This window comes from Triticum aestivum, chromosome 3A (assembly GCF_018294505.1).
Source record: "Triticum aestivum cultivar Chinese Spring chromosome 3A, IWGSC CS RefSeq v2.1, whole genome shotgun sequence".
In the NCBI taxonomy this organism is placed as follows: domain Eukaryota; kingdom Viridiplantae; phylum Streptophyta; class Magnoliopsida; order Poales; family Poaceae; genus Triticum; species Triticum aestivum.
The window spans coordinates 42469000-42495933 of NC_057800.1; the positions used below are offsets into that span (position 1 = coordinate 42469000).

Below are 26934 nucleotides of genomic sequence, written 5' to 3' on the forward strand. Positions count from 1 at the left end.
TTAATAATGGAAGCAGAGGAGGGGGCCTTATCTGCTAGTGTTGTTTGGGTATCAAATTAATTCCAAATGAGTGCTTTGCTGTTGCTTGGCTTTCCAGTATATGCTGCTACTGGCTCAGGTAAGGCATCAGGTTCAATCACCAAGAAAGAGAAAGTGAGCCACCTTGAGTGCTTTTGCTTTTGCTGCAATGGTTTGAAGGAAGGGATCGTTAGTTAGCCCCATGTCCAAGTAAACAAAGATGTGCATCCTCGTCTCTTTTCTCTTCTAGCCAGCACCAAAGCCTTCTTCAACACCAGCCTTATGCGACTAATGCTTGCTTCAAACCAAAGAAATTCCCTGCCGAGTTCACCAATTTCCTCAATATTTTGTTCTGCTCTGTTCTTACTCTTCTTCATACCCGAATGAAGCTTGTCTTGGTCCGCTTGTGTTCGTCGTTTGATCTTGTGGAGTTACCGGCCCGTCATATCCAGGTATGTGTTTGATCTCAATGTTCTACACTTCTGGATCTATAACACAGTGGGCGTTACTTGATAATCTTGTATTATCTTGATGTTGCAGGTGTAGCAGCAACAACGTTTTCACTTGGTGATTGACCGATAATCTTCTATTATCTATCTCGATTCTAGCTTGCACCCAACCTTGCGTGATCTTAAAAGTAGCAAACTGCTTCTTCGAGATGCATGATGATCACTATATATTGATTCTTATTATTGACGGTTTTTCCTTGTTGGAAAAGTAGTTTGTGAGGTAATGACTTGCAATCGACTTAACTTTCATTACCACAGCCAAATATATTACTCCCTCCTTCCCACAATATAAGATGTTTTTGCAAGCTTATATTGTGGGACGGAGGGAGTAGTTAGTTTCATGATTCCTAAGCTAGCATTAGGGCTATTCATTGAGAAGATAGATCAGAAAAAAAAAACTTGGCCGGATGATTAATCTATCTTCCGTAAGAGATAGAAATATAATGCGATGCGACATTTTCTGTGATTTGATCAATATGTAAACTGGGCAAGACAAACCAATAAGTATTTCTTTCATACATGTAAATTTGCAAGAACGGAAAATAAATTGAAGGGACTCAGTAGCAGCTCTGGAATTTAGTCCTCGATACATGGTGCTACTCAAGTTGCTGAATCTGTATGTACGATTGCGTACATAGCTTTCATTATGCAAAATCTATTCTAAATGTAATAGCAACTAAGTAGTGATATCTTCTAGTTTATCCGTCGATCCTTATCTAAATTTATCAAAGCATGATAAGATACCCTGTGCATTCATTTTCAGCTTCCAATTTCTGCTATTCTCAGAACAAGTCACCGTGGCGGTTTGGGTGGATCTCCCTTGCCGAGTCTGTCTGATCGATGGCAGCCATACTTGAATCGTTGCTTGGATCATGTGCCAGTAAGTTGCAGAATATCATTACAGATGAGGCCATACTAATCCTCGGGGTGGAAGAAGAGCTCAGAGAAGTCCTGCGACGAGTAGAACTGATAAAATGTTGCATATATGATGCTGAGAAAAGGAGGACAAAAGAGCTAGCGGTGAACAATTGGCTTGGTCAACTGAGAGATGTTATATATGATGTTGATGAAATCCTGGACGTGGCTAGATGTAAAGGAAACAAGCTACTGTCTGATGAACCTTCATCGTCATCATCAAGCAAATCAGCTGCATGTAAAGGCCTCTCAGTCTCCTCTTGCTTGTGTAACATCTGGTCACGTCGTGATGTTGCTGTTCGCATTAGAAGCCTCAACAAAAAGATAGAGAACATTTCAAAGGACAAGATATTCTTAACATTCAACACTAGTATACAGCCTACTAGAAATGGTCCAACATCCAAACTGATAAGAAGCTCCAATCTTGTTGAGCCCAACCTTGTGGGGAAGGAGATCATACATTCTAGCAGGAAACTGGTGGACTTGGTGCTTGCGCACAAGGAAGACAAGTCTTACAAGCTTGGTATTGTTGGAACAGGAGGAGTTGGTAAGACAACACTAGCTCAGAAAATATATAATGACCAAAAATTAAAAGGAAGCTTCAAGATGCACGCATGGATTTGTGTTTCACGAGACTACAATGAAGTAACTCTTCTTAAAGAGGTTCTTCGGAATATTGGTGTGCATCATGAGCAAGGGGAAACCATAACAGAGCTACAAAGGAAGCTTGCAGAAACAATAGAAGGGAAGAGTTTCTTTCTGGTTCTAGATGATGTGTGGCATTTCAATGTATGGACGGATTTATTAAGACCTGTATTACAAGAAACAACAATCGGAGTAATATTGGTAACCACACGAGATGATCAAATTACAAAGAGAATAGGTGTACACCATGCACACCGAGTTGATCTTGTTAAACACAATATGCGTGACATGATGGCGTGTTCAGCAAGGAGGATCTCTACCGAAGGAGGAGTAGTTAGACAGGATAGATATTCATGTAGTCTTTATCTTGTTATCCCTTGTATTCTTCTTTCCCAAGTTCTAATCTCTCCAACGACATGTACGCGTATCGGGCTCGCAACCCCTCTATTTAACACGCAGCACGTCGGCCTGGATCGGCAAGACGTTTACCGCAATCGCACATGGTATACAGAGCTACCTTCTTCCCAAAACCCTAGCTACCCATCTCCACCAAAGTGCGCAGCATGTCTTCCTCCACCTCCTCCTCCTTCCAGCCAAACCTCAGCGGCGGAGTCACGGAGAAACTCTCCAGCACCAACTACATCCTGTGGCGGACTCAGATCACGCCACAGCTGCGGGGCGCCGGCGTCTATCACTACGTCGACGGCACGTCGACCGAGCCGGCCAAAACCCACGTCACCAAAGATGCCGCTGGGAAAGAAACCGAGGGGTCGAATCCTCTCCATCCGCTCTGGGTGAAGGAGGATCAGCAGGTCCTTGGATATCTACTCCAACACCTATCCAAGGAGGTGCTCGTCACGGTGACTGCGATCACCATGGCGCGCGAACTCTGGGTGGCGCTGGCGAGCATGTTCTCGTCGCAGTCCCTCAGCCGCGTCAACAACATTCGCACGGCGCTGATCAACGCGCAGAAGGGCAGCCAATCGGTGTCCTCCTTCTTCACCACCATGAGGGGGCTTGCTGATGAGCTCGCCGCGGCGAGAAAACCGATCCAAGACGACGAGCTCATATCCTACATCATCCACGGGCTGGACCAAGACTATCAGCCCCTCGTCTCCGCCTTGGATGCCCGAGTCACTCCGGTAACCCTTGATGAGCTTTTCGCTATGCTTAGCAACTTTGATCAGCGTATGGCGCAGTTTCACGGCTCCGGCGGCGGCAGCGGCTTCCGGTCCTCGGCCAACTCTGTCTCCAGAGGTCGCGGTGGCGGCTCTCGCCCTCGTTCCTCCTCTCGTGGCAAGGGGAGGTCCAGTGGCGGCGGTGGCGGCGGCTTCTCCAACAACACCCGCGGCGGCGGGCGCTCTGGCAGCGCAAAAGGGCGCCGTGGTGGCGGCTCCAACAGATCGCGTCCGGACCTCCCTCGCTGCCAAATTTGTGGCAAACTTGGTCACACGGCGAGGGACTGTTGGTACCGTTACGAAGATGATGATGGTGATTCCTCACAAGATGAAGAAAAAGTTGCTGCTGCCGCCGATGGTTCCTATGGGGTCGACACAAATTGGTATGTCGATAGTGGAGCCACCAATCACATCACCAATGAGCTTGAGAAGGTCACCATGAAGGAGAAGTATCATGGAAAAGATCAAATCCACACGGCCAGTGGTGAAGGTATGGGCATACGTCACATTGGTCATTCAATTTTTAATACCCCCAAACGCAAAATACATCTCAAAAGAATCTTGCATGTCCCTAGTGCCCACAAAAATCTTCTCTCTGTTCATAGAATTGCTATTGACAATCATGTTTTTCTCGAGTTTCATCCTTATTTCTTTTTGATCAAGGATCAGGCAACGAAGAAAGTGCTCTATCGAGGTAGATGTGTTCGAGGGCTCTACCCGTTGATTCCGGAGTTTAGAAGATTCAATAAACAAGCTTGTGGTGCTATCAAGCTTTCTTCCACACGATGGCACGATCGTTTAGGACATGCCTCTTTTTCTTTAGTTGAAAAGCTACTTAGGAAAAATAAACTCCCGTTTGTTGGTGAGCGAAATACTGAAACTATTTGTGATTCATGTCAGTGTGCTAAAAGTCATCAATTACCATATCCTATATCTACTAGTGTCTCCACTAAACCTTTGCAATTGATCTTTTCTGATGTATGGGGCCCTGCTCCCTCCTCTGTTGGCAGACACACTTACTATGTTAGTTTTATTGATGACTATAGCAAGTTCACCTGGATCTATCTTCTTAAGAAAAGATCCGACGTGTTTCAAGTTTTTAAAAACTTCCAAGCACTCGTTGAAAGGAAGTTTGACAGCAAAATTATAGCTGTTCAATCTGATTGGGGAGGGGAATACGAGAAACTCAATTCCTTCTTCCAAAACATAGGCATATCTCACCATGTATCATGCCCACACGCTCATCAACAAAACGGGTCGGCCGAACGCAAGCATAGGCATATAGTTGAGGTCGGTCTGGCCCTTCTAGCAGGAGCTTCTATGCCCCTCAAATTCTGGGATGAGGCATTTCTTACAGCTGTTCACATCATCAACATGCTCCCTAGTCGTGTCATCAATAGTGAAACACCTATGGAACGCCTTCTCCATGTTAAACCAGACTACACATCTCTCCGTGTCTTTGGCTGTGCTTGTTGGCCAAATCTCCGTCCGTACAACAATCGCAAACTCATGTTTCGATCAAAGCAATGTGCTTTTCTTGGCTATAGTGCTCAGCACAAAGGTGTCAAGTGTCTTGACATCTCCACCGGACGGGTCTACATCTCACGAGATGTCGTGTTTGATGAGACCAAGTTTCCCTTTGCGGACCTACATCCCAATGCCGGTGCTCTCCTACGCAAGGAAATCTTGCTTCTGCCACCGCATCTCTCTGGCTATGATCAAGGGGGCATTACTAATTGTGATGATCATATGTTGACTAACCCTACTAATCACTTTTTATGAGCCTTGTGATGATACAGGAAATAGCGGCGCCAAAATCCTAGAAAATGGTGAAGAAAACAGTGCAGCAGCTCCATATTTCATGTGCCCTGACCTAGGCAGCAAATCCCCCTCGGGATCTGGGCAGGTGCTGCCGTTGCGCAGCGAATCTGCCTCGGGATCAGAACTCTACCGCGGATCTGCTGCACAGAATCCGACAGGCGCAGGTGCGGGCCCGTGTGCAGCCGCGACAGCCGCGGGTGGGCGCACCGATCCACCCACGCCAGCCACGCGGCGGACCCTGGCAGGCCGTGGGGACTCTCCTCGCGCGCACCAATCGCCAGCGGACAGTTGGCGGGCCGGTGCTGGCCTGGACCGTTCACGGCCTCAGGCCCAACAGCTTGTTTACAAGCGGCGGGCTGTGACTCGCCCGACGAGTGCGGGGACAGATCCTGCCGAAGTGGGGCCGGGGCAATCACGAGGAGATGATGACGCCGGTCGGCCCAGATCTTCTGTGGCTGATTCGCCGCATGCATCACAGCTGGTGACCACAGAAGATCCAGACCCGGCTGCTACTATCGACAACGCCTGTTCTGGAGCTGCGATCGGATCCTCCTCGGGATCGGTAGAGGATCAACCTGATCCGGGTATGGGATCTTCTGCGCCAGGGCTCTCTGCAGTGCATCCTGCTACCACTTCACGTCGCACACGGCTACAACAAGGTCTGATTAAACCCATTGATTATAAACATGTTGCAAAATATGGGATGATCTGTTCAACAGGTGAACCAGGAGAACCCAATACTCTTGAAGAGGCCCTCGGTGATGCACATTGGAGAAAGGCAATGCATGATGAAATTGTGGCATTAAGGAAAAATAAAACATGGCACCTGGTTCCTCCAAGACAAGGTAAAAATCTTATTGACTGCAAGTGGGTCTTTAGGATAAAAAGAAAAGCTGATGGAACTATTGACCGCTACAAAGCCAGACTTGTTGCAAAGGGTTTTAAACAAAGGTATGGTATTGACTATGAGGACACATTTAGTCCAGTTGTTAAAGCAGCTACCATACGCCTTGTCCTGTCCATTGCTGTGTCTAGGGGATGGAGTCTACGACAGCTAGACGTTCAGAACGCGTTTCTTCATGGTGTTCTGGAAGAAGAGGTTTACATGAAACAACCGCCTGGGTTTGTAAATGCACAGGTACCACTTCATGTGTGCAAACTTGACAAGGCTTTGTATGGACTGAAATAGGCTCCAAGAGCGTGGTATTCTCGTCTCAGTAAAAAGATGCAAGCACTTGGTTTTATTCCTTCAAAGTCTGACACTTCATTATTCATTTATAACAAGTCAAAAATATCCATATTTGTTCTCATTTATGTTGATGATATAATTGTGACAAGTTCATCTGACGAAGCAATAACAGCACTGTTGAAGGATTTAAGTGCAGAATTTGCTCTCAAGGATCTAGGAGATCTACACTACTTTCTTGGCATTGAGGTTAAGCAGCACAAGGATGGCCTTCATCTCTCTCAAGAAAAGTATGCAACAGACTTAGTGAAAAAGGCTGGTCTACAGAGTTGTAAGCCTGCGCCCACTCCTTTATCTAGCACAGAAAAATTATCTCTTACTGAAGGAGAACTTCTGGACTCAGAAAATAGTACAAAGTACAGAAGTTTGGTAGGTGCTCTTCAATACTTGACATTGACACGGCCAGATATCTCATTTGCTGTCAATAAAGTATGTCAATTCCTTCATGCACCTACCACAGTTCACTTGACTGCTGCAAAGCGCATAGTGAGATATGTGAAAAATACATTAAGCATTGGTTTGAATTTTAGCAAGTCATCTTCCACACTTATCAGTGCTTTCTCTGACTCAGATTGGGCAGGATGCTTAGATGATAGACGCGCAACCGGTGGTTTTGCAGTATTCTTTGGACCTAATTTGATATCTTGGAGTGCAAGGAAGCAAGCCACGGTTTCTAGATCTAGCACAGAAGTAGAATACAAAGCATTGGCCAATGCAACCGCAGAGATCATATGGGTGCAGTCAATTTTGAAAGAACTAGGCATGAAAAACACTAAGGCTCCATGTCTATGGTGTGATAATCTAGGTGCTACCTATTTGTCAGCAAATCCAGTTTTCCATGCTAGAAGTAAACATATTGAGATAGATTTTCACTTTGTTCGTGAGAGAGTTGGAAACAAACTCTTAGACATTCGGTTTATTCACTCCCAAGACCAAGTTGCAGATGGGTTTACCAAAGCTCTTCCTACAAAAAGTTTTGAGGCTTTCAAGTATAATCTCAACTTGATGAAGTTGTGATTAAGGGAGGGTGTTAAACACAATATGCGTGACATGATGGCGTGTTCAGCAAGGAGGATCTCTACCGAAGGAGGAGTAGTTAGACAGGATAGATATTCATGTAGTCTTTATCTTGTTATCCCTTGTATTCTTCTTTCCCAAGTTGTAATCTCTCCAACGACATGTACGCGTATCGGGCTCGCAACCCCTCTATTTAACACGCAACACGTCGGCCTGGATCGGCAAGACGTTTATCGCAATCGCACAGATCTCATGTCAGTAGAGATGGGATGGGAGCTGCTTTGGAAGAGCATGAACATTGACGAAGAGAAAGAAGTGCAGAATTTAAGAAACACAGGGATTGAGATTGTTCGTAAATGTGGTCGCCTTCCTCTTGCAATCAAGGTTACCGCTAGTGCTTTGTCAAGCAGAGAACTAACAGAGAATGAGTGGAAAAGGTATTTGGGTAGATTTATTGGCTCTCAGAGCATCCTCTTGGATGAAATAGAAGAAGCTTTGTATCTAAGCTATGATGAGTTACCACATCGTTTGAAGCAGTGTTTCCTTTATTGTGCTTTGTATGTTGAAGATTCTGTCATTGAACGTGATGAAGTTACCTGGTTATGGATTGCCGAAGGCTTCATCGAGGAGCAGCAAGGTCAACTAATAGAAGACACAGCAGAAGAGTACTACTATGAGCTAATTCATCGGAATCTCCTCCAGCCAGAAATGATAAGTTTTGACCAGGCTAAATGCAGAATGCATGACCTCTTAAGACAACTTGCTTGTAATATATCAAGAGAAGAATGTTTTATTGGAGATGTTGAAACATTAAGGGGAGGAAATATGTCAAAACTTAGACGTGTTACTGTTGTCGCGACTAAGAAGGATATGTTAGTGTTACCTAGCAAGGATAAGGTGGATGTTAAGGTGAGGACTTTCCTAACTGTTAAGGGTCCATGGAGAATTGAGGATACATTGTTCAAGAGATTTCTTCTTCTTCTTCGTGTTTTGGTACTGAATTACTCACTTGTACAAAGCATCCCAGGCTATATAGGAAAATTGATACATCTACGTCTACTTAATCTGGATTATACTGGCATATCTTGTCTTCCGGAATCCATTGGCTCCCTAAAGAACCTTCAAGTACTGAGCTTGAGATGGTGTTATTATCTGCACAGTCTTCCTCTGGCAATGACCCTGTTGTGCAGTTTAAGATGCCTTGATCTTTTTGGCATAGAAATAAATCAGGTTCCAAAAGGCATGGGGAAACTGAAGCTCCTCACTTATTTAAGAGATTATCCTGTTGGTGATGGAAGTGATAATGCTGTTATACAAGATGGATGGAAGTTGGAAGAGTTGTCTTCTTTGTACCGAAATAGGCTTACGCCCCGCTATATTGATATAGCAACCACTCACAGATGAGGTATCTTTCTCTTGTTAAATTGGAAAGAGCAGCTTACTGCAGTACAAATACAATGCTTAGGGACAAAAACCATCTAAAAACTCTAATACTAGAGTGGACTGAACGTGGAGAGGGGTCATATTCAGAAGAAGATGTTAGTAATACCGAGAAGGTCATTGAGCAGCTAATACCTCCGCACAACCTGGAATTCCTATGTATTTTTCAATTCTTTGGTCAGCGGTATCCCACCTGGTTTGGTACCACCTATTTGTCTTCATTAATACACCTGATACTCAGAAATGTACGATCATGTGTGGAACTTCCACCGACCTGGCAGCTACCCAACTTGAAATTTCTGAAAATTGAGGGAGCACATGCAGTTACCAAGGTTGGACCTGAATTTGCTGGCTGCAAGAAGGGTGATCCTGTATGTGATGAGTGGGTTGCTTTCCCAAAACTTGAATGGTTGATCTTCGAAGATATGCCCAACTGGGAGGAGTGGTCTTTTTTTGAGGAAGAAGTTGGTGTTGCTGGTGTAAGGGGAGAGGATGGAGCTGCTGAGATCCGAAAAGAGGATGCCCAACCTGCAAGGGTGCGACTGCTGCCTCGTCTGTTGGAATTGCAACTTCACGGTTGCCCGAAGCTGAGGGATCTCCCGCAACAGCTTGGAAAGGGCACCGCTTGTTTGAAGGAGCTCAGCTTAAGAGGACTAAACAACTTGAAGGCCGTGGAGAACCGCCCTGTGCTCTCTGAGGTCCTTGTTATTGGGTTTTGTGAAGGCCTGAAGAGGATCTGCAACCTCCCTCAAGTGACAGAGCTGCATGTAGGTGGTTGTCCAAACTTAAGCCATGTAGTGGGGCTGGACAGTTTGCAGCAGCTGAGGCTTGGCGGGAATATGCAAGAGATCTCTTCACGCTGGGTGCCTGGGCTTCAAGAGCAGCACCAGCGACTTCATGGCGAAGACCTGGATGTCTACACTTCGCCTAGTAGTTAGATGGCTCAAGGTATATCTGAAAACTGCCTGCTGGTTTGATATTTAGCATTGCATCTTTGATTCTCCAGCAACCATAATTCGCTTATGCAACAGAATTCTTTTTTGATTTCCATTGGCAGCAGACTGCAAGCGTATGAGTTATTGATGTTGCTCTAAGTTGCTTGTGTGTGTTCCTTCTTTAACTAACATGTACTGTAAACCCCTGCTATTGCTTACGTTCTCGTAATTTTCCTCTTAGAGTTGATAATATGGGCAAACGGTGAAAGGTGGCGACAAGTTTGTTCAAGGAGCTATCAGTGGGAGGAGAAGCGTGAAGGACAAGGGGCAAAGTTCTGTTCTCTGTGATGGAGCTGAAGAAGAAGAAGAAGAAGAAGAAGGAAACTGCAGAAACTACTTAATAGCCACACCATCTGCCAAAAAACTTAAAAGTGCAATGCAGTGCTCTTCAGTGGTACTACTATCGTTTTCTTTTCTGAACTTAATTTATTGTGTGATGGAGATTGATGATACTCTCGTACGTTTTATCTGTGTTTTTTTAAGCTAAGTGTATGATCTGTTTTTCGCTACTGATAGGCGCAGTGGCTGTTTAGTTTAGTTGGGAGGAATTGGACATATTTGGTTAATTGGAACGTTGCCTGTAATCAAACTGAAGCGAGGCGCGTCTCGTGTGTATAGTATTTGTTTACTCCCACGCTGGATTGGATGTGATCAAAACTTAAATCTTATGTGCGAGACTAATAAGGTTGCAGCACTCATGGACGGACTGCAATCAATTAATCAAGACAGGTTTTATTTTCAGGGGACACAGTTCAGTTCGCAACTGTCTGAGCACACTGAGCAAAACCCGCCATCGCTCCAAGCTGATCGATGGTGTGCATGTGTGTGGTTTCATTCTTTAAACTTAAGCAGTGAATTTATTTCTTTGCTGCACACTGTACCTATCGTGCGTGACTGTCATGCTCTGAACTAGTTGAGGTCAGAGATGCTCAAGATTCAGAGATCACGCAAGGAAAGCAATGCACTGAGAGGGATTCTATTGGAGAAAGTACTTGATTACAGAAGGGGGTTTATGCCGGCCAGAACATGGCGGCGGCCTTCTAGGGTTCAACCCCAAATATATAAGAGATAAGATAGACATGCCTTCTAGCTTACACAGGTTATATAGCCCATCACACAAACAAGCAAGGGAAGGAGGTAACGGCGGGTGACTATGATCCCTTGGATCCGAGATGGATGGTTTCGAGTCATCCGCCGCAGCGAAAGGGTAAGCGAGCTGCGGATGTACGGTAAGTGTTGAATTCTTCAGTAATGTTCAGATTTTCAGGGAGTTACCAAGTGTTGGGTCCTGACAGTGACACGGTTTCGCTCTTTGGATGTAACCGATGATTTTCTTCTTTGAATGGAATTGACATCTGGGGGTTTGCCGCATCGAACGTGTATAACCTGTATGTATCGTCAAATCTGTGTGTGTGATCTGGTGAAGGAAAACGTAGACGTCTGATGGAGGACGAAGGTGATGCCGACCTGACACAGCTACAGAATAAACACGTCAGGAACCTGTGCAGAGCGGCGAAGGTTGCTGTTGCTAAGCTCCAGGAGCAAAACCCTGCGCCGGAGCTCTGGAACTTGAGCAAACAGCAAAGGGAGGCCGGCGACGACAACGGAGGTGCCCAAGTACGTTCTGAAGCAGCTATCTAGTCTAGGGGAGAAGCATGAGCTCTCTGAAAGACACAAGCTCTGTTCTCTGCAAATGCAATGATGCTCTTCGCTACTATCTTTTCTGAACACAATTAAGGCCGTGTTCGGAATCCATCCCATCCGCTCCGACTCCGCGGAGTTGTAGAGCTCAGTTTAGGCCGCTCCGTAAAAATGAGCTAGAGGCTCGTCCGCTCCGGAGCAGAGTGGAGGGAGCGGAGAGGAGCCGAACGCGGCCTAAGTGTCTACTGTGATGCAGATGGATGCATCTTATCCGCATCTTAGTTAAATATAAATGCAGGATAGCCGTTTAGTTGGAGGGAAATGAATATATTGGATTTATTACACTTTATATTTGCATGGAAGATTATTTAGACAGTTTGCCTGCAATGTATTGGTGTATAGTGTACTACAGTTAAATGCAAACTGCTGCATATGTCCTCGCAGCTGGCTCCTGTATAACACAAGACATCATGCCTCTGTTTTTAATTGTTGTCTTCAAAAACACTTGCACTTAATTTGTTCTGGGATCAATACTTTGGTTTCAAAAAAAAAAACTGTTGCCTATTTGTTGCATGAGCTAACTGGATTCATGTTTTCTGACAAACAATAAGTATAAATAAAAACATGAGCTTAGAATTTAACGGCGGCCTTCGTAAGTGTCAATAAATTATCACCGAGATATAGAGCAGGTCACGCGTATTAATTCGTGAATATGATTTATATTGATCCAAACTTAATCTATTCATTATTGGCACCGGCGATTGCTACCGGTAGCTCGCCAATATCTTTCAGAAGACTATTCCTGCTCTCTGCCTTTAAAGACTATGTTGTCGTGACCACAAACGCAAGCAGAGGAGGGCCAAGATACTGACTACTACCTCCGTCTCAAAATATAAGACGTTTTCGTAGGCCACTACTATCTCCATCTCAAAATATAAGACGTTTTCGTAGGCCTAAGAAAACGTCTTATATTTTGAGACGGAGGTAGTAGTATTTATTATATACTGGTGTGCATGGTAGCTAGCCAATATCCTTTGCTCTTGCTTGGCTCTAGTATAATTAGATTAGTTAGACTGTTGTCTGCAATCAAAACTGTAGCGAGGCCTTTCTACACAAACTGCTGTATGTGTCCTCTCAGCCGGCTCCGGTATAACACAAAACAATATCCCTCTGTTTCTAATTTTTGTATTTAAATGCATTAAATTGTTTTGGGATTAATACTTGCATTTCAACAAAAAAATGCCTCCCTAAAAAAATTGTTCTTATTTATGGAATGACCTAACCTGATTCATGTGTGCTGACAAAAAAGAAATTGAAAAGATGAACTCAGAATTTAACAGTGGCCTCCATAAGTCTCAAAGAATTATCGTCGAAATACAGTACAGGCCACACGAATTAATTCATGAATATAATTTATATTGACCCACACTTAATCAATTCAACGGCACCGACGAATGCTACTAGTCGATAAAATATCAATGACAATAAGCAGCCAGTGGGCAGCTCACCAATCTCTTTCAGAAGACTATTCCAGCTGCCGCATTTAAAGACCGTGTTGTGTGGCCACAAGCGCAAGCAGAGGAGGGCCAAAATACTGACTTGTATTTATCATCTACTGGCTCTAGTATGCTTCTGCTATGCATCACAAAATCTCAGAAATCTGAAGATTTCGTTCATTCCCTTCTTCTGCAACTGCAAGCAGATGAGTTTTATCTTGATCACTGTTGATTGAAGTAATCCTGTATTCAGGTATATATATTCAGTTTTTTTTTGACAATCAGAACTTTTCCATTCAGTTTAGCTATCTGTTTTGTTCAATAGTTGGTCGATCATCTTGTATCATCTATTGCAGGTGTAGCACCATGGTTTTCTCCTGGTGATTGGTCGATAATCTTCCTTTATCTATTTCGTTTATAGCTTGCACTCAGCCTTGCGAGATCTTGAAACTATCGATAGGCTGGAAGACTGGTTCTAAGGTAAGACTTGCTGCCGTACCTCAGAGAGCTTCGGACCTTAGTTTCATAACTACAGTGGAATGAATTGTGATGATTTATAGGCTAGCATGTCGGAAAACAATTAGAGTTAAGATGGATTTGACAACCACAAATAATTAGCTGGTTGATCAATCTGTATCTAACTGTATGTTGTAACTAAATGCAACATTTTCAGTAGTAGTTCGGTGTGGAGTCTACTATGCAGATTGGCAACCGGAAAGAAAATTAAAGAACAGAATGCCAGATGATTAAGAATTTAGACCTTAATACTTGGCGCTAGCGCTCAAGCTGTATTTGGATAGTTATATTATGCTAAATTATTGAAAATGTAAATGGCAGCCCACTAGTGATAAATTCCGTGAGCCTTGTCCTACTTTCAAAGCATGTTATCATACCTTGTGCATCCATTTTCAGCTTTCGGTTTCTGATAGTCTCAAGGAATATCCTAGTGTTTTTTGTGGACCTCTGGCGCTGAGTTTGTCTAATACATGGCTGCCATACTTGAAACTTTGCTTAAATCAAGTGTCAATAAGTTGCAAGATGTAATTACAGATGAGGCCATACTAATCCTAGGGGTGGAAGAAGAGCTCACAAAACTGCTGCGGCGAGTGGAACTAATTGAGTGTTGTATATACGATGCTGAGAAAAGAAGAACAAAAGAGCAAGCAGTAAACAACTGGCTTGGTCAACTGAGAGATGTTATATATGATGTTGATGAAATCCTGGATGTGGCTAGATGTAAAGGAAGCAAGCTACTGCCTGACGATCCTTCATCATCATCAAGCAAATCGGTTGCATGTAAAGGCCTCTCGGTTTCCTCTTGCTTTTGTAGCATCAGGTCACGTCGTGATGTTGCTGTTCGGATTAGAAGCCTGAATAAAAAGATTGAGAACATTGCAAATGACAAGATATTTTCAACTTTCAATAATAGTACACAGCCTATTGGAAATGGTCAACCATCAAAACTTATAAGAAGTTCCAACCTTGTTGAGCCCAACCTTGTGGGGAAGGAGATTGTACATTCTACCAGGAAGTTAGTAGACTTAGTTCTTGCACACAAGGAATACAAGTCTTACAAGCTCGGTATTGTTGGAACCGGAGGAGTTGGTAAGACAACACTAGCTCAAAAAATATACAATGATCAGAAAGTAAAAGGAAGCTTCAAGATGCACGCATGGATTTGTGTTTCACAAGACTACAATCAAATAACTCTTCTTAAAGAGGTTCTCCGGAATATTGGTGTGCATCATGAGCAAGGTGAAACCATAACAGAGCTGCAGAGGAAGCTTGCAGAAACAATTGAAGGGAAGAGTTTCTTTCTGGTTCTAGATGATGTGTGGCACTCCAATGTATGGACGGATTTTTTAAGACCTGCATTACATGAAACAACTGCCGGAGTAATATTGGTAACCACACGAGATGATCAAATTACAAAGAGAATAGGTGTATACCATACTCACCAAGTTGATCTCATGTCAGTAGAGGTGGGATGGGAGCTACTTTGGAAGAGCATGAACATTGATGAAGAGAAAGAAGTGCAGAATTTAAGAAATACGGGGATTGAGATTGTTCGTAAATGTGGTTGCCTTCCTCTTGCAATCAAGGTTACTGCTAGTGCCTTGGCAAGTAGAGATCTAACGGAGAATGAGTGGAGAAAGTATTTGATCAAATATGTTGGATCTGAGAGCATCCTCTTGGATGAAATAGAAGAGGCTTTGTATCTTAGCTATGATGAGTTACCACATCGTCTGAAGCAATGTTTCCTATATTGTGCTCTGTATGCTGAAGATTCTGTCATTCACCGTAATCAAGTTACCCAGTTATGGATTGCTGAAGGCTTCATCGAGGAGCGGCAAGGTCAACTAATAGAAGACATGGCAGAAGAGTACTACTATGAGCTAATTCATCGGAATCTCCTCCAGCCAGAAATGATAAGTTTTGACCACGCTAAATGTAGAATGCATGACCTCTTAAGACAACTTGCTTGTAATATATCAAGAGAAGAATGTTTTATTGGAGATGTTGAAACATTAAGGGATGGAAATATGTCAAAACTTAGACGTGTTACTGCTGTCAGTAATAAGGATATGTTAGTGTTACCTAGAGTGGATAAGGTGGATGTTAAGGTCAGGACTTTCCTAACTGTTAAGGGTCCACGGAGAATTGAGGATACATTGTTCAAAAGATTTCTGCTTCTTCGTGTTTTGGTACTGAATTACACACTTGTGCAAAGCATTCCGGATTATATAGGAAAAATGATACATTTACGCCTACTGAATCTAGATTATACTAGCACATCTTGTCTTCCGGAATCCATTGGCTCCCTAAAGAACCTTCAAGTACTGAGCTTGAGATCGTGTCATGATCTGCACAATCTTCCTTCCGCAGTGACCCAGTTGAGCAGTTTAAGATGTCTTGATCTTTTTGACACGGAAATAAATCGAGTTCCAAAAGGGATAGGGAAACTGAAATTCCTCACTTTTGTAAGGGGTTATCCCGTTGTTGATGGAATTGATAATGCTGACGTACAAGATGGATGGAAGTTGGAAGAGTTGTCTTCTTTGTCGCAGATGAGGTATGTTTGTCTTGTTAAATTGAAAAGACTGGCTCATTGCAGTACAGGTGCAGTGCTGACAGACAAAAAACATCTAAAAGAACTAGTACTAGAGTGGACTGAACGTGGAGAGGGATCATATTCAGAAGAAGATATTAGCAATACTGAGAAGGTATTTGAGCAGCTAATACCTCCACATAGCCTGGAAGACCTATGTATTTCTAGATTCTTTGGTCGGCAGTATCCCACCTGGTTTGGTACCACATGTTTGTATTCACTGATACACCTGAGACTCCGAAATGTACGATCATGTGTGGAACTTCCACCAATCTGGCAGCTACCCAACTTGAAATATCTGAGAATTGATGGAGCACATGCAGTTAGCAAGGTTGGACCTGAATTTGTTGGCTGCAAGAAGGGTGATCCTGTCTGTAATGAGATTGTTGCTTTCCCTAAACTTGAATGGTTGATCTTCACGGATATGCCCAACTGGGAGGCGTGGTCTTTTTTTGAGGAAGAAGTTGCTGCTGATGAACGGGGAGAGGATGCCCAATCTGCAAGGTTTCTACGGCTGCCTAGTTTGGTACTGTTGAGACTCGAAGGCTGCCTGAAGCTGAGGGCTCTCCCGCCACAACTTGGAAAGGAGACCACCAGCTTGAAAGAGCTCAGATTAATTGGTACAAACAGCTTGAAGGCCGTGGAGGACCTCCCGTTTCTCTCTGAGCTCCTTAACATTCAGAAATGTGAAGGCCTGCAGAGGATCTCCAACCTCCCTCAAGTGACAGGCCTGCAATTACATGGCTGTCCAAACCTAAGCCATGTAGAGGGGTTGGTAAGTTTGCAGCAGCTGGGGCTGGGTGAGGATATGCAAGAGATCTCTTCCTGCTGGATGTCTGGGCTTCAAAACCAGCACCAACGGCTTCATGGCGAAGACCTGGACATCTACACTTTGTCTACCAGTTAGATGCGAGTGGTGAAGACACAAGGTACGACCACTGCATATGTACACTACTTGGACATGTCGTTTTGTTCCGTTGATTTACTGAACCATACTCAGTATTCACCTGGACATGTCGTTTTCTGCCTCATCTGATACATACCGATAATGACATTATGTGTATGCTGTTATGCACCAGAAATGCTTAAATCTCTTGTACATATTCCAAAAGTGCTTTAGTAGATGTCCATGGACGCACAGATAGCAGGCATACGAATTATCAATCCAAACTTATTTTCTGTTGCTTAGATTCTCATAATTGTAGTGTAATTTAGCTACGTAGTTAGTGGTCATTTTACAAAAGTAAGTATAGAGGCACCCGCGTTCGAGACGCAAGTGCAGCTCTTACCCGCTACATGGGCTGGCAGCCCAGCGGTGAGGAGGACTGGCCTGTGCAGCGCAGCTGCGACCAGGAAAAAGAGCCCAGGAGGAGTGGAAGGAGATTCTCAAAAAAAAAGGAGTGGAAGGCGACGGCGTGACGACAGCTGGACGTCGGCGAGGTCGCCCCGTTGGGATCCGGCGAGAGGAGATGGAGGCGACGGGACGGCAGCTGGGCGTCGGCGTTCTCGCGGTCGAGAGTAGGGAGAGGAGGCGGGGTGGCCGTCTGCCCGCACGCCGTTGCCGTTGCCGTCGCCGTCGCCGCCGCTGGAGATAATCAGAGGAACAGGACGGGCAACCTCTCTGTTTCACTCCTCCAGTCCCTTCTCCGTCTCCCAGCTAGCCCCTTTTCTTCGGTTCACCACCATGACCAAACCTCCATCTTCCTCAGTACGTAGCCGAAATTCGTGCTCCACTGCACAACAATCTCAAATGAATTCTCTGTTACCATTTCATCTACTCCCTCCTTCCATCTTCCTCAGTACGTAGCCGAAATTCGTGCTCCACTGCACAACAATCTCAAATGAATTCTCTGTTACCATTTCATCTAGTATAAGCTTCTCCGAACGCCATCGCTACTCTTAAATGCCATATCTGACCGGAGACCATTTGGGATCAATCTGCTGCTCGAGGTAAGCTACATAGATTTTGGTTGAACACTAACTACGTAGCTAAATTACAAGGCATTGGGGAGGAGAGGATTTCTCTGCGCAAGAAAGATAACATGATCGATGTCTTAATCTGTTCATTACGTACTACTCCCTCGGTTCACAAATATAAGATCTTATATTTGTGAACGGAGGGAGTAGTATCAATCTAGATGAGGATAAGGTGGGTATGTTAGGTACACAACAATGCATTTAGATACTCCCATTAGGACTACTCTAAGCGCTACGTGGCTTAAATTACACAGCAATGAAAATAAGCACCTTGGCCGTCTCTTTCACAAGACTCTGCACACCATCCCAGTTCACCGCCTTTGTTTGCATATGTTGTCTCTTTTAGCTTGTTTTTTCTACAGAAGCAGAGGAGGGGGACGGCTTTAGCACCTAGTGTTTGCTTCTTCTGGGTATCCCACCGGTGCTTCATTTGCTCTATTGCTTGTCTCCAATAGCTTGTCATTGGCTTCGGTAAGGCATAAGTAAATCAAGCAGAGAATTTGAAGACTATTTTCATTCTATTCTCTCCAATTAATCAGCTTGTAATTAGATATATTCCCATTAGCACTGGGCGGTGATGACTGCTACCAGTAAATTAATGTTAGTGGGCTGTGACAAATGCTACTAGTAAATTACTACACAACAATGACACTAAGCAACTTTCTATAGTCTCTTTCAGAAGACTCGGCACGCCATCGCAGCTCGCTACCTTTGTTGAATTTTCTGCACGCCCAGCCATAGCCTGCATTTTTTTACCCAAGCAGAGGAGGGAAGCTGCTTTAGCACCTAGTGTTGTATGGTATCCAGCCAGTCTTCATTTGCTCTTGCTTGTCTCCGCCTCTCGAGTACGCTACTAATTGGCCTGGTAAAGCATTAGAGAAAAAAAATCAAGAGGATCCGAAGATTTCATTTGGTCCTTCTATTCTCTCCAGTTAATCGCCATTTGGTCCTTCTATTCTCTCCAGTTAATCGCCGTATGCATCTACTCCTTGCAGAGGAAGTTTTGTCTTGGTCACGTTTGTTCATTCCTTTCGTCTTGGTCCGCTGATCAATTATTCAAGCAGGATCCAACGAGTGATCCGGTGGAGAGAGGAAACACACCGTATCCAGGTATATGTTCTATTTGGTCTCACTGTTCTGCACTTGTGGATCTATAACACAGTGGATGGTACTTCTTTTGTTCACTAGTTGATCTATAATCTTGTACTATCTATATTGCAGGTCTAACAGCTCTGCAGTAGCATGGTTAATTACTCTCTGGGTGATTAATCATCCATCATCTATGTTCTGCGCTCAGCCTTGCTAGATCTTAATGACCATCAAAGCAAACTGGCTCTTCAAGATGATAAATATTGATCTTCGTTATTGACAGGTTTTTCCTTGTTGGAAGACTGCTTCGTAAGGTACAGACTTGCAGTCAACTTTACTTTAATGAATGAGTACAGGGAGTTGGTGGGTTTACAACCATGAGTGCCCACCATTGCACCCTTTGGGAGATTCATGCCATGATTCCTAGGCTAGCATGAGGAAAGTCAAATATATTTATTGATCAACAAGCTGGATCGATCACACAAAAATGATGATTAGTATATGTATATGTTTTAATAGATCCAAAAATAACTGAATGCAACACTTTTTTAATTTAGCGCATAGGATGCTATGTAGCTGCCATTTGATAGCCACCCTGTAAGCAAGCAATTAAGCGAACTAATCAATCATTTTAATATACAAACTGAGGCATGCGTCAATTTGCAAGCACAAGAATGAAAGGACATAATGCAGACTCGGGAATTCAGACCTCGGTACTTGGTTTGACCCTCCTGCAGAAATTTTAAATCGCATAGCTTCATAAGCAAAAGGAAAAGAGTAGTGATATATGTTAATATCTTCTATATCAGTGTAAGTTAGCGGGACTTGTCTCATTTTGAAGAATGGTAACAAACCTTGTGCATTCATTTTCAGCTTTCTGTTTTGTCATTCTCCGAAACAAGTCGCCCTGGTGTTTTTGTTGGATATCTGGTGCTGAGTTTGTCTGCTTGATGGCAACCATACTAGAATGTTTGCTTAGATCATGTGCCACTAAGTTGCAAAATATCATTACTAATGAGGTGATACTGATCCTAGGAGTGGAAAAAGAACTCACAAAAGTATTGCGACGAGTAGAATTAATAGAGTGTTGTTTATATGATGCTGAGAAAAGGACAAAAGAGCTAGCAGTTAACAGTTGGCTTGGTCAACTGAGAGATGTTATATATGAAGCTGATGAAATCTTGGACGTGGTTAGATGTAAAGGAAGCAAGCTACTTCCTGAACATCCTTCATCATCGTCAAACAAATCAGCTGCACATAAAGTCCTTTCAGTTTCCTCTAGCTTCCGTAACATCGTGCCACGTCATGATGTTGCTGTTCGGATTAGAGCACTCAACAAGAAGATAGAGCACATTACAAAGGACAAGATATTCTTAACATTCAATAGTAATACACAACCTACTGGAAATGCTCCAACATCTAAACTGATAAGAAGTTCTGACCTTGTTGAGCCTAACCTTGTGGGAAAGGAGATCTTATATTCTAGCAGGAAGTTGGTGGACTTAGTGCTTGCACACAAGGAAAGTAAGTCTTACAAGCTCGCTATTGTTGGAACCGGAGGAGTTGGTAAGACGACACTAGCTCAAAAGATATACAATGACCCAAAAATAAAAGGAAGCTTCAAGAAGCATGCATGGATTTGTGTTTCGAAAGACTACGATGAAATTGGTCTTTTGAAAGAGGTTCTTCGTAATACTGGTGTGCATCGTAAGCAAGGTGAAACCAAAGCAGAGTTGCAGAGAAAGCTTGCAGAAACAATGAAAGGCAAGAGTTTCTTTCTCGTTCTCGATGATGTGTGGCGGTCCAATGTGTGGGTGGATTTACTAAGAATTTCATTACATGAAACAGTTGCTGGAGTAATATTGGTAACCACACGAGATGATCAAATTGCCAAGAGAATAGGTGTAGAGCATACCCATCGAGTTGATCTCATGTCAGCAGAGGTGGGGTGGGAGCTACTTTGGAAGAGCATGCACATTGATGACGAGAAAAAAGTGCAGAATTTAAGAAACATTGGGATTGAAATTGTTCGTAAATGTGGTTGCCTTCCGCTTGCAATCAAGGTTACAGCCAGTGCTTTGGCATGCAAAGATAGTACAGAGAATGAGTGGAAAAGGTTTTTGGGCAGATATGTTGGCTCCCAGGACATGCTCTCTGATGAAATAGAAGGAGCTCTGTATCTTAGCTACGATGACTTACCACATCATCTGAAGCAGTGTTTCCTCTATTGTGGTTTGTATCTGAAGGCTTCGTTGAGCAGCAACAAGGCCAAGTATTAGAAGACACAGCAGAAGATTACTACTATGAGCTAATCCATCGTAACCTCCTCCAACCAGATAAGAATAATTTTGACTTGGCTGGATGCAAAATGCATGATCTCTTAAGACAACTTGCTTGTAATATATCAAGAGAAGAATGTTTTGTTGGAGATATTGAATCATTAAGGGGTGAAGATATGTCAAAACTGCGATGTGTCACTGTTGTACCTAAGAAGGATATGCTAGTGTTGCCTAGCATGGATAAGGTAAAAGTTAAGTTGAGGACTTTCATAACTATTCGTGGTCCACATAGAATTGAGGATACATTGTTCAAGAGATTTCTGCTTCTTCGTGTTTTGGTACTGAATTACTCTCTTGTGCAAAGCTTTCCGGATTATATAGGAGAACTGATACATCTACGCCTACTTGATTTAGATTATACTGGCATATCTTGTCTTCCAGAATCCATTGGCTCCCTAAAAAACCTCCAAGTTCTTAGCTTGAGACACTGTAAAGCTCTGCACAGTCTTCCGTTGGCGATGACCCAATTGTGCAATTTAAGATGCTTTTTTCTTATTGGTGCAGACATAAATCATGTTCCAAAAGGGATAGGAAAATTGAAGTTTCTCAATGCTTTACAAGGATTTCCTGTTGGTAATGGAAGTGATAATGCTGATGTACAAGATGGATGGGAGTTGGAAGAATTGTCTTTTGTGTCCCAGATGAGGAGTCTTAATCTGAATAGATTGAAAAATGCGGCACATTGTACTTCAAATACAGTGCTCGCAGACAAAAAACTTCTAAAAGTTTTGACACTAGAGTGGACTGAACAAAGAGAGGAAGAATATCAAGAAGAAGACATTTGCAATGCTGAGAGTGTCTTTGAGCAGCTAATACCTCCACGCAATTTGGAACAATTATTTATTAGATTATACTTTGGTCGGCGGTACCCCACCTGGTTTGGTACCACCTATTTGTGTTCACTCGTACACTTGGCCATCAGATATTCACAATCGTGTGTGGATCTTCCACCGCTTGGGCAGCTACCAAACTTGAAATATCTGTTAATTGTTGGATCATATGCACTTACCAAGGTCGGACCTGAATTTGTTGGTTACAGGAATCGTGATCCCATATGCAGTGAGTTAGTTGCTTTTCCTAAACTTGAATGGTTGATCATCAGGGATATGCGCAACTGGGAGGAGTGGTCTTTTTTTGAAGAAGTAGAAGAATTTGCTGTCGATGAAGGGAGAGAGGATGGAGCTGTTGAGACTCGTCCAGAGGATGCCCAATCTGCAAGGTTGTCACTGCTGCCTCGTTTGGTGCTGTTGAGACTCGAAAATTGCCCGAAGCTGAGGACTCTCCCGCGGCAGCTTGGAGAGGACACCACCAACTTGAAGATGCTCAAATTAATTGGAGCAAACAACTTGAAGGCTGTCGAAGATTTCCCACACCTCGCCGACCTCCTCCTTATTGAGAAATGTGAAGGCATGGAGAGGATCTCCAACCTCCCTCAAGTGACGAAACTGCATGTCCATGGTTGTCCAAACTTAAGCCATGTAGAGGGGCTGGGAAGTTTGCAACAGCTATGGCTGGGTGAGGATATGCAAGAGGTCTCTTCCCGCTGGGTGCCTGGGCTTCAAGAGCACCACCAGCGACTTCATGGGGAAGCCCTGGATGTCTACACGTTGTCTACCAGTTAGAAGGCAATGAAAGCATAAGGTATGAACACTGCATATATATTGGTTGGAAATTCTGTTTAATGTCTTCGATTCTCTGAACCATAATTCATATCCTGACAACACAATTTTTTGCTTCATCACATTGGATAGATACATAAACTGTACATGTTGTGCCGTTATGCTTATGCAACAGAAATGCTTAGTTCATCTGTGATTGTATATGTTCTGAAAGAGCTAGCTTTAGTAGATGCCCATGGCTGTAGATTGCAGTCATACAAGGTATTAAGTGTTGTATAACACTGCTGTAAATTGCTTATGTGTGCATTGGAAACCAATACTGTTGCTTAGATTCTCAAAATCTTTTCTCTAAATCTAGTTTGTTTCTACATTACGTGTATATGCATGCAGCACATACACTCTGACATGTGTGCCTCCATAAAATGATATTAGTAGTAATAGTTTTTGAGGCCTTGACCTCTTGCTGAGACAAACAATACCCGTGTTTTGTATGTGCGGTAGTGCAAGATTCCAAAACTGAAGCTACCCTACTCATTCTGGACTGCCACATGTTTGTGATGCTTTGATTAACTGAGGAATACAATAGATTTCTTGTAATGGATGCCTTGGTCTTATGTGCTTGTCGTAAACTCTTCTTCCTATGGTTTGTTCCCTAATTCAAATTATATGCTGAACATAATTGTGGCAGCCTGGACTGATGCCACAGCTCGCCTTGACGGGCAACATACTAAGCCTGTCGACGGTGAAGACGTGCAAGCACCCTGATCTACTGCAAACTGGTGAAGGAAGCGTCATGTTTCTTTCTCTTAGGGCAAGTGCCCTGCAACGTATCGAATTTGGTCTTGTATTTTTTTTCCTGAACTTGAGATGGAGACCTTTGCTGTACTGGAGATGTGTATCCCACGGATTTCCTTTTATTTCTTTCTGAACTTGGGGCCGGAGGCCTCTGCTGTACTGAACCTGTATTGAATGTAACAGATGATTTCCATTTTGGCATGATTGAATGCTTTGAGTAGAAGTGATGAATTTCGTTTTGTTTTCCTCTGAACTTGGGCCGGATCGTAAATCATAAGCAACAATAGTGCATACATATCCTGGTTATTGCAGGAAGTGGTGGACGAAACTGACAGAGCTGCAGACTGAACACGGCACGGCGTGTGCGGTGGCTGTTTGCTGAGCTCTGGGAGAACAACCAGGGCAGGAGGTACCCTGCGGCAGCTTAGAGCTCTGGAAGTTCGGCGTAGGGCGGAACCACGGAAGGTGACTAGGTCTGAGGCGCTCAGCTGCATTTTGAAAGCGTCAAGTATGAAGCTTGGAAGGTATGCTCTGTTCTCTGCAACCGAGCTGAAGAAAGTAGTCCCATCTGTCATAGCAATGCTCTTCAGTAGTAGTACTATCTTTTCTGAACTCAGTTTGTGTGTGATGGCGATGGATGCATCTTACCTACGTTAATTAGCTATGGCCTATGGGCATGCGCTTCACTCACTCTGTTTTTGGCTACCGATAAGCGCAGTGGCCATTTGGTTGGAAGGAACCGGATACTGCTCCGTATATTAGATTAATTAGACTGCTGCTGTGATCAAAACTGAAGCGAGGTGTTTCTCTTGTGTTGTAGTATTTGTTGACTACTCCCACCAGTTTCCTGAATAATTCAAACATTCTTCTATTTCATTTTTGCCAAACAAAACCTGAAATATTTTGAGAACACATGAATGAATGTCTGGTCCAATGATTTTCCTCCATAGCCTCTTCACCGTGTAGAGAGGCTGAACTGAATAGATCAGTGAACTGAATTCAAAGTACGTTGCTGTTGAGCCAAGAGTGTGTAGCGTCCTTTTTATTCAGTGGGCACAATTAATTTTGTGATCTAGACATCTAGTGTGCGAGCATCTTCATTGGTCGCTGGTCAGTAAGTCAAATTTGCAATCGTAAAATTTGTGTTGGTGTAAACCTGTACCTGTCCCTGACTCAAGTTATGTTATTGCAGTCAGTTGGTGTTTCTGTCGACATGCACGAAGGTCAGCTTTGTGTTTGGCGTCGTGGTTGGCTTCACCCTGAAGAGAAGGCTGCGCCGGTGGGCTGTCAAGCTGCTCAAGAGAATTAAGGACGATGAGTAGCTAGCTAGTGCAGTTAAACTTGAAATTTTGTTGGCAAGTGTGCTCTAGTTACTCTGTAGTAACCCCGAGTTGAACCTCATTGACCGCTTGGATTAACTGTGATGGATACGACATAGTCGTTCTTAAGCTGTATCGCAAAACTCCTTGAGGGGATCCGTAGTTCTGTACTGGCAATTGTGGCGTGTGCAGATTCCGCTTTGTTTCTCTCGCTGATTTTCAATATATGGTGCCGCTGTTGCGGTCCTCTTGGGATTTCATGGCTGGCTGTTGAAAATGATGAGCTAATGTTGCTTGGTGAAATATCCTGACACATGAATTAATAATGGAAGCAGAGGAGGGGGGCTTTATCTGCTAGTGTTGTTTGGGTATCAAATGAATTCCAACTGAGTGCTTTGCTGTTGCTTGGGTTTCCAGTATATATATGCTGCTACTGGCTCAGGTAAGGCATCAGGTTCAATCATCAAGAAAGAAAAAGTGAGCCACCTTGAGTGCTTTTGCTTTTGCCTTTTGCTGCAATGGTGGGTGGGAAGGAAGGAATAATTAGTGGGTTCCATGTCCAAGTAAACAAATTAAGATTAAGATAAGCATCATTAGCCATCTTCACCTCTTTCTCTTCCAGCCAGCACGCAGAGGAAAAGTTTCCTGTCAAAAAAAAGTTTCCTGAAGGTATTGTTTGCTCTGTTCTTCCTCTTCTCCACACACAGAGGAAAAGTTTGTCTTGATCCGCTCATGTTCGCCCTTCCTTCCTCGTTGGCCCACTGGTCACCAGTCACCACTGATTGAAGTGATCCCGTGGACTTACGGGCCCGTGTTGAGGTATATATTCGATCTCAGTGTCCTGAACTTCTTGATCTGTAACACGGTGGGAGGTACTCCTTCTGTTCACTAGTTGGCCCATAATCTTGTACTATTATATACTACAGGTGTAGCAGCAGCATGGTTTTCTAGTGGTGATTGACCGATAATCTTCTAAGAGATCGACTGATCATCATGACAAACTGCTTCTTCAAGATTTATTATGATCACTGTGTTAAGCACATTGTAACATTCTAACGTGGTACATGTGCGCCTTGGCTAGGTTGTTAGACTGTTAGGCCGCCGTGATTCATCTCTATCTTCTGTAACAATAGCTAGCCTTATCCTCTGTTTCTTGATCTTCAAGATTGTAATCCAAACAACTTGTATGCGCTGTTCAGGGAGGTGCACCTCTGCATATAAACACGCAGCGCGTCCCCTCCAAAGCGCTAAGACGCTTAAGCTAATCTTCTCACATGGTAATCAGAGCCTCCCTTTTCCGTTTTATCTAGCTTGCATCAAGTTTTCTCCATCCACTAGTTCGCAATGTCCTCCTCCACGAGCGCTCCTCTGGCTGTCCTCAATGGTGAGGTTAAGAGAAGCTAACCAGGACAAACTACATCCTCTGGCATGTGCAAGTCACGCCACAGCTTCTTGGGTCCAATGTCTTCACCCATGCTAAGAGAACACTACTGCAGGAATGCCTAGCACTGGCAGGTGGGAAAAACCCAGCAGTGACGGGGAAGGCTCTCAAGGTCGCCCGCCACTGACCTCCCACCACTGGTGGGTGTATTGTAGTGGCTGGCGGAACCAGTTCCCGCCACAACTATTGTGACTAGCAATTGTGTCGGTACTCTCTGCCTGTCACTTTTGTGCGTAGCAGCAGTGGCAGTCAATATTGGCACCCACTAGTGGTAGTGGTCTAGGCCTATAGAAGAATTGCTGCTGCGGCAACATTTTTTGCTGCC

At 43.8% G+C, this 26934-nt stretch overlaps 1 protein-coding gene and 1 pseudogene across 1 annotated transcript; both read left to right on the plus strand.

The window, feature by feature from the left end:
• The first annotated feature begins 253 nt into the window (after positions 1 to 253).
• LOC123057799 (putative disease resistance protein RGA4) lies at positions 254 to 10323 on the plus strand. Its single transcript, XM_044480688.1, has 7 exons — positions 254 to 470; positions 559 to 747; positions 1291 to 2345; positions 4556 to 4559; positions 7597 to 8698; positions 8737 to 9737; positions 9966 to 10323. The coding sequence occupies exons 3-6, from the start codon at positions 1368 to 1370 to the stop codon at positions 9725 to 9727; spliced, it is 3075 nt and encodes a 1024-aa protein (XP_044336623.1). The 5' UTR covers positions 254 to 470; positions 559 to 747; positions 1291 to 1367; the 3' UTR covers positions 9728 to 9737; positions 9966 to 10323.
• Positions 10324 to 12948: 2625 nt separating this feature from the next.
• On the plus strand, positions 12949 to 24080 carry LOC123060109 (putative disease resistance protein RGA4; annotated as a pseudogene).
• The last annotated feature ends 2854 nt before the right edge of the window (positions 24081 to 26934 follow it).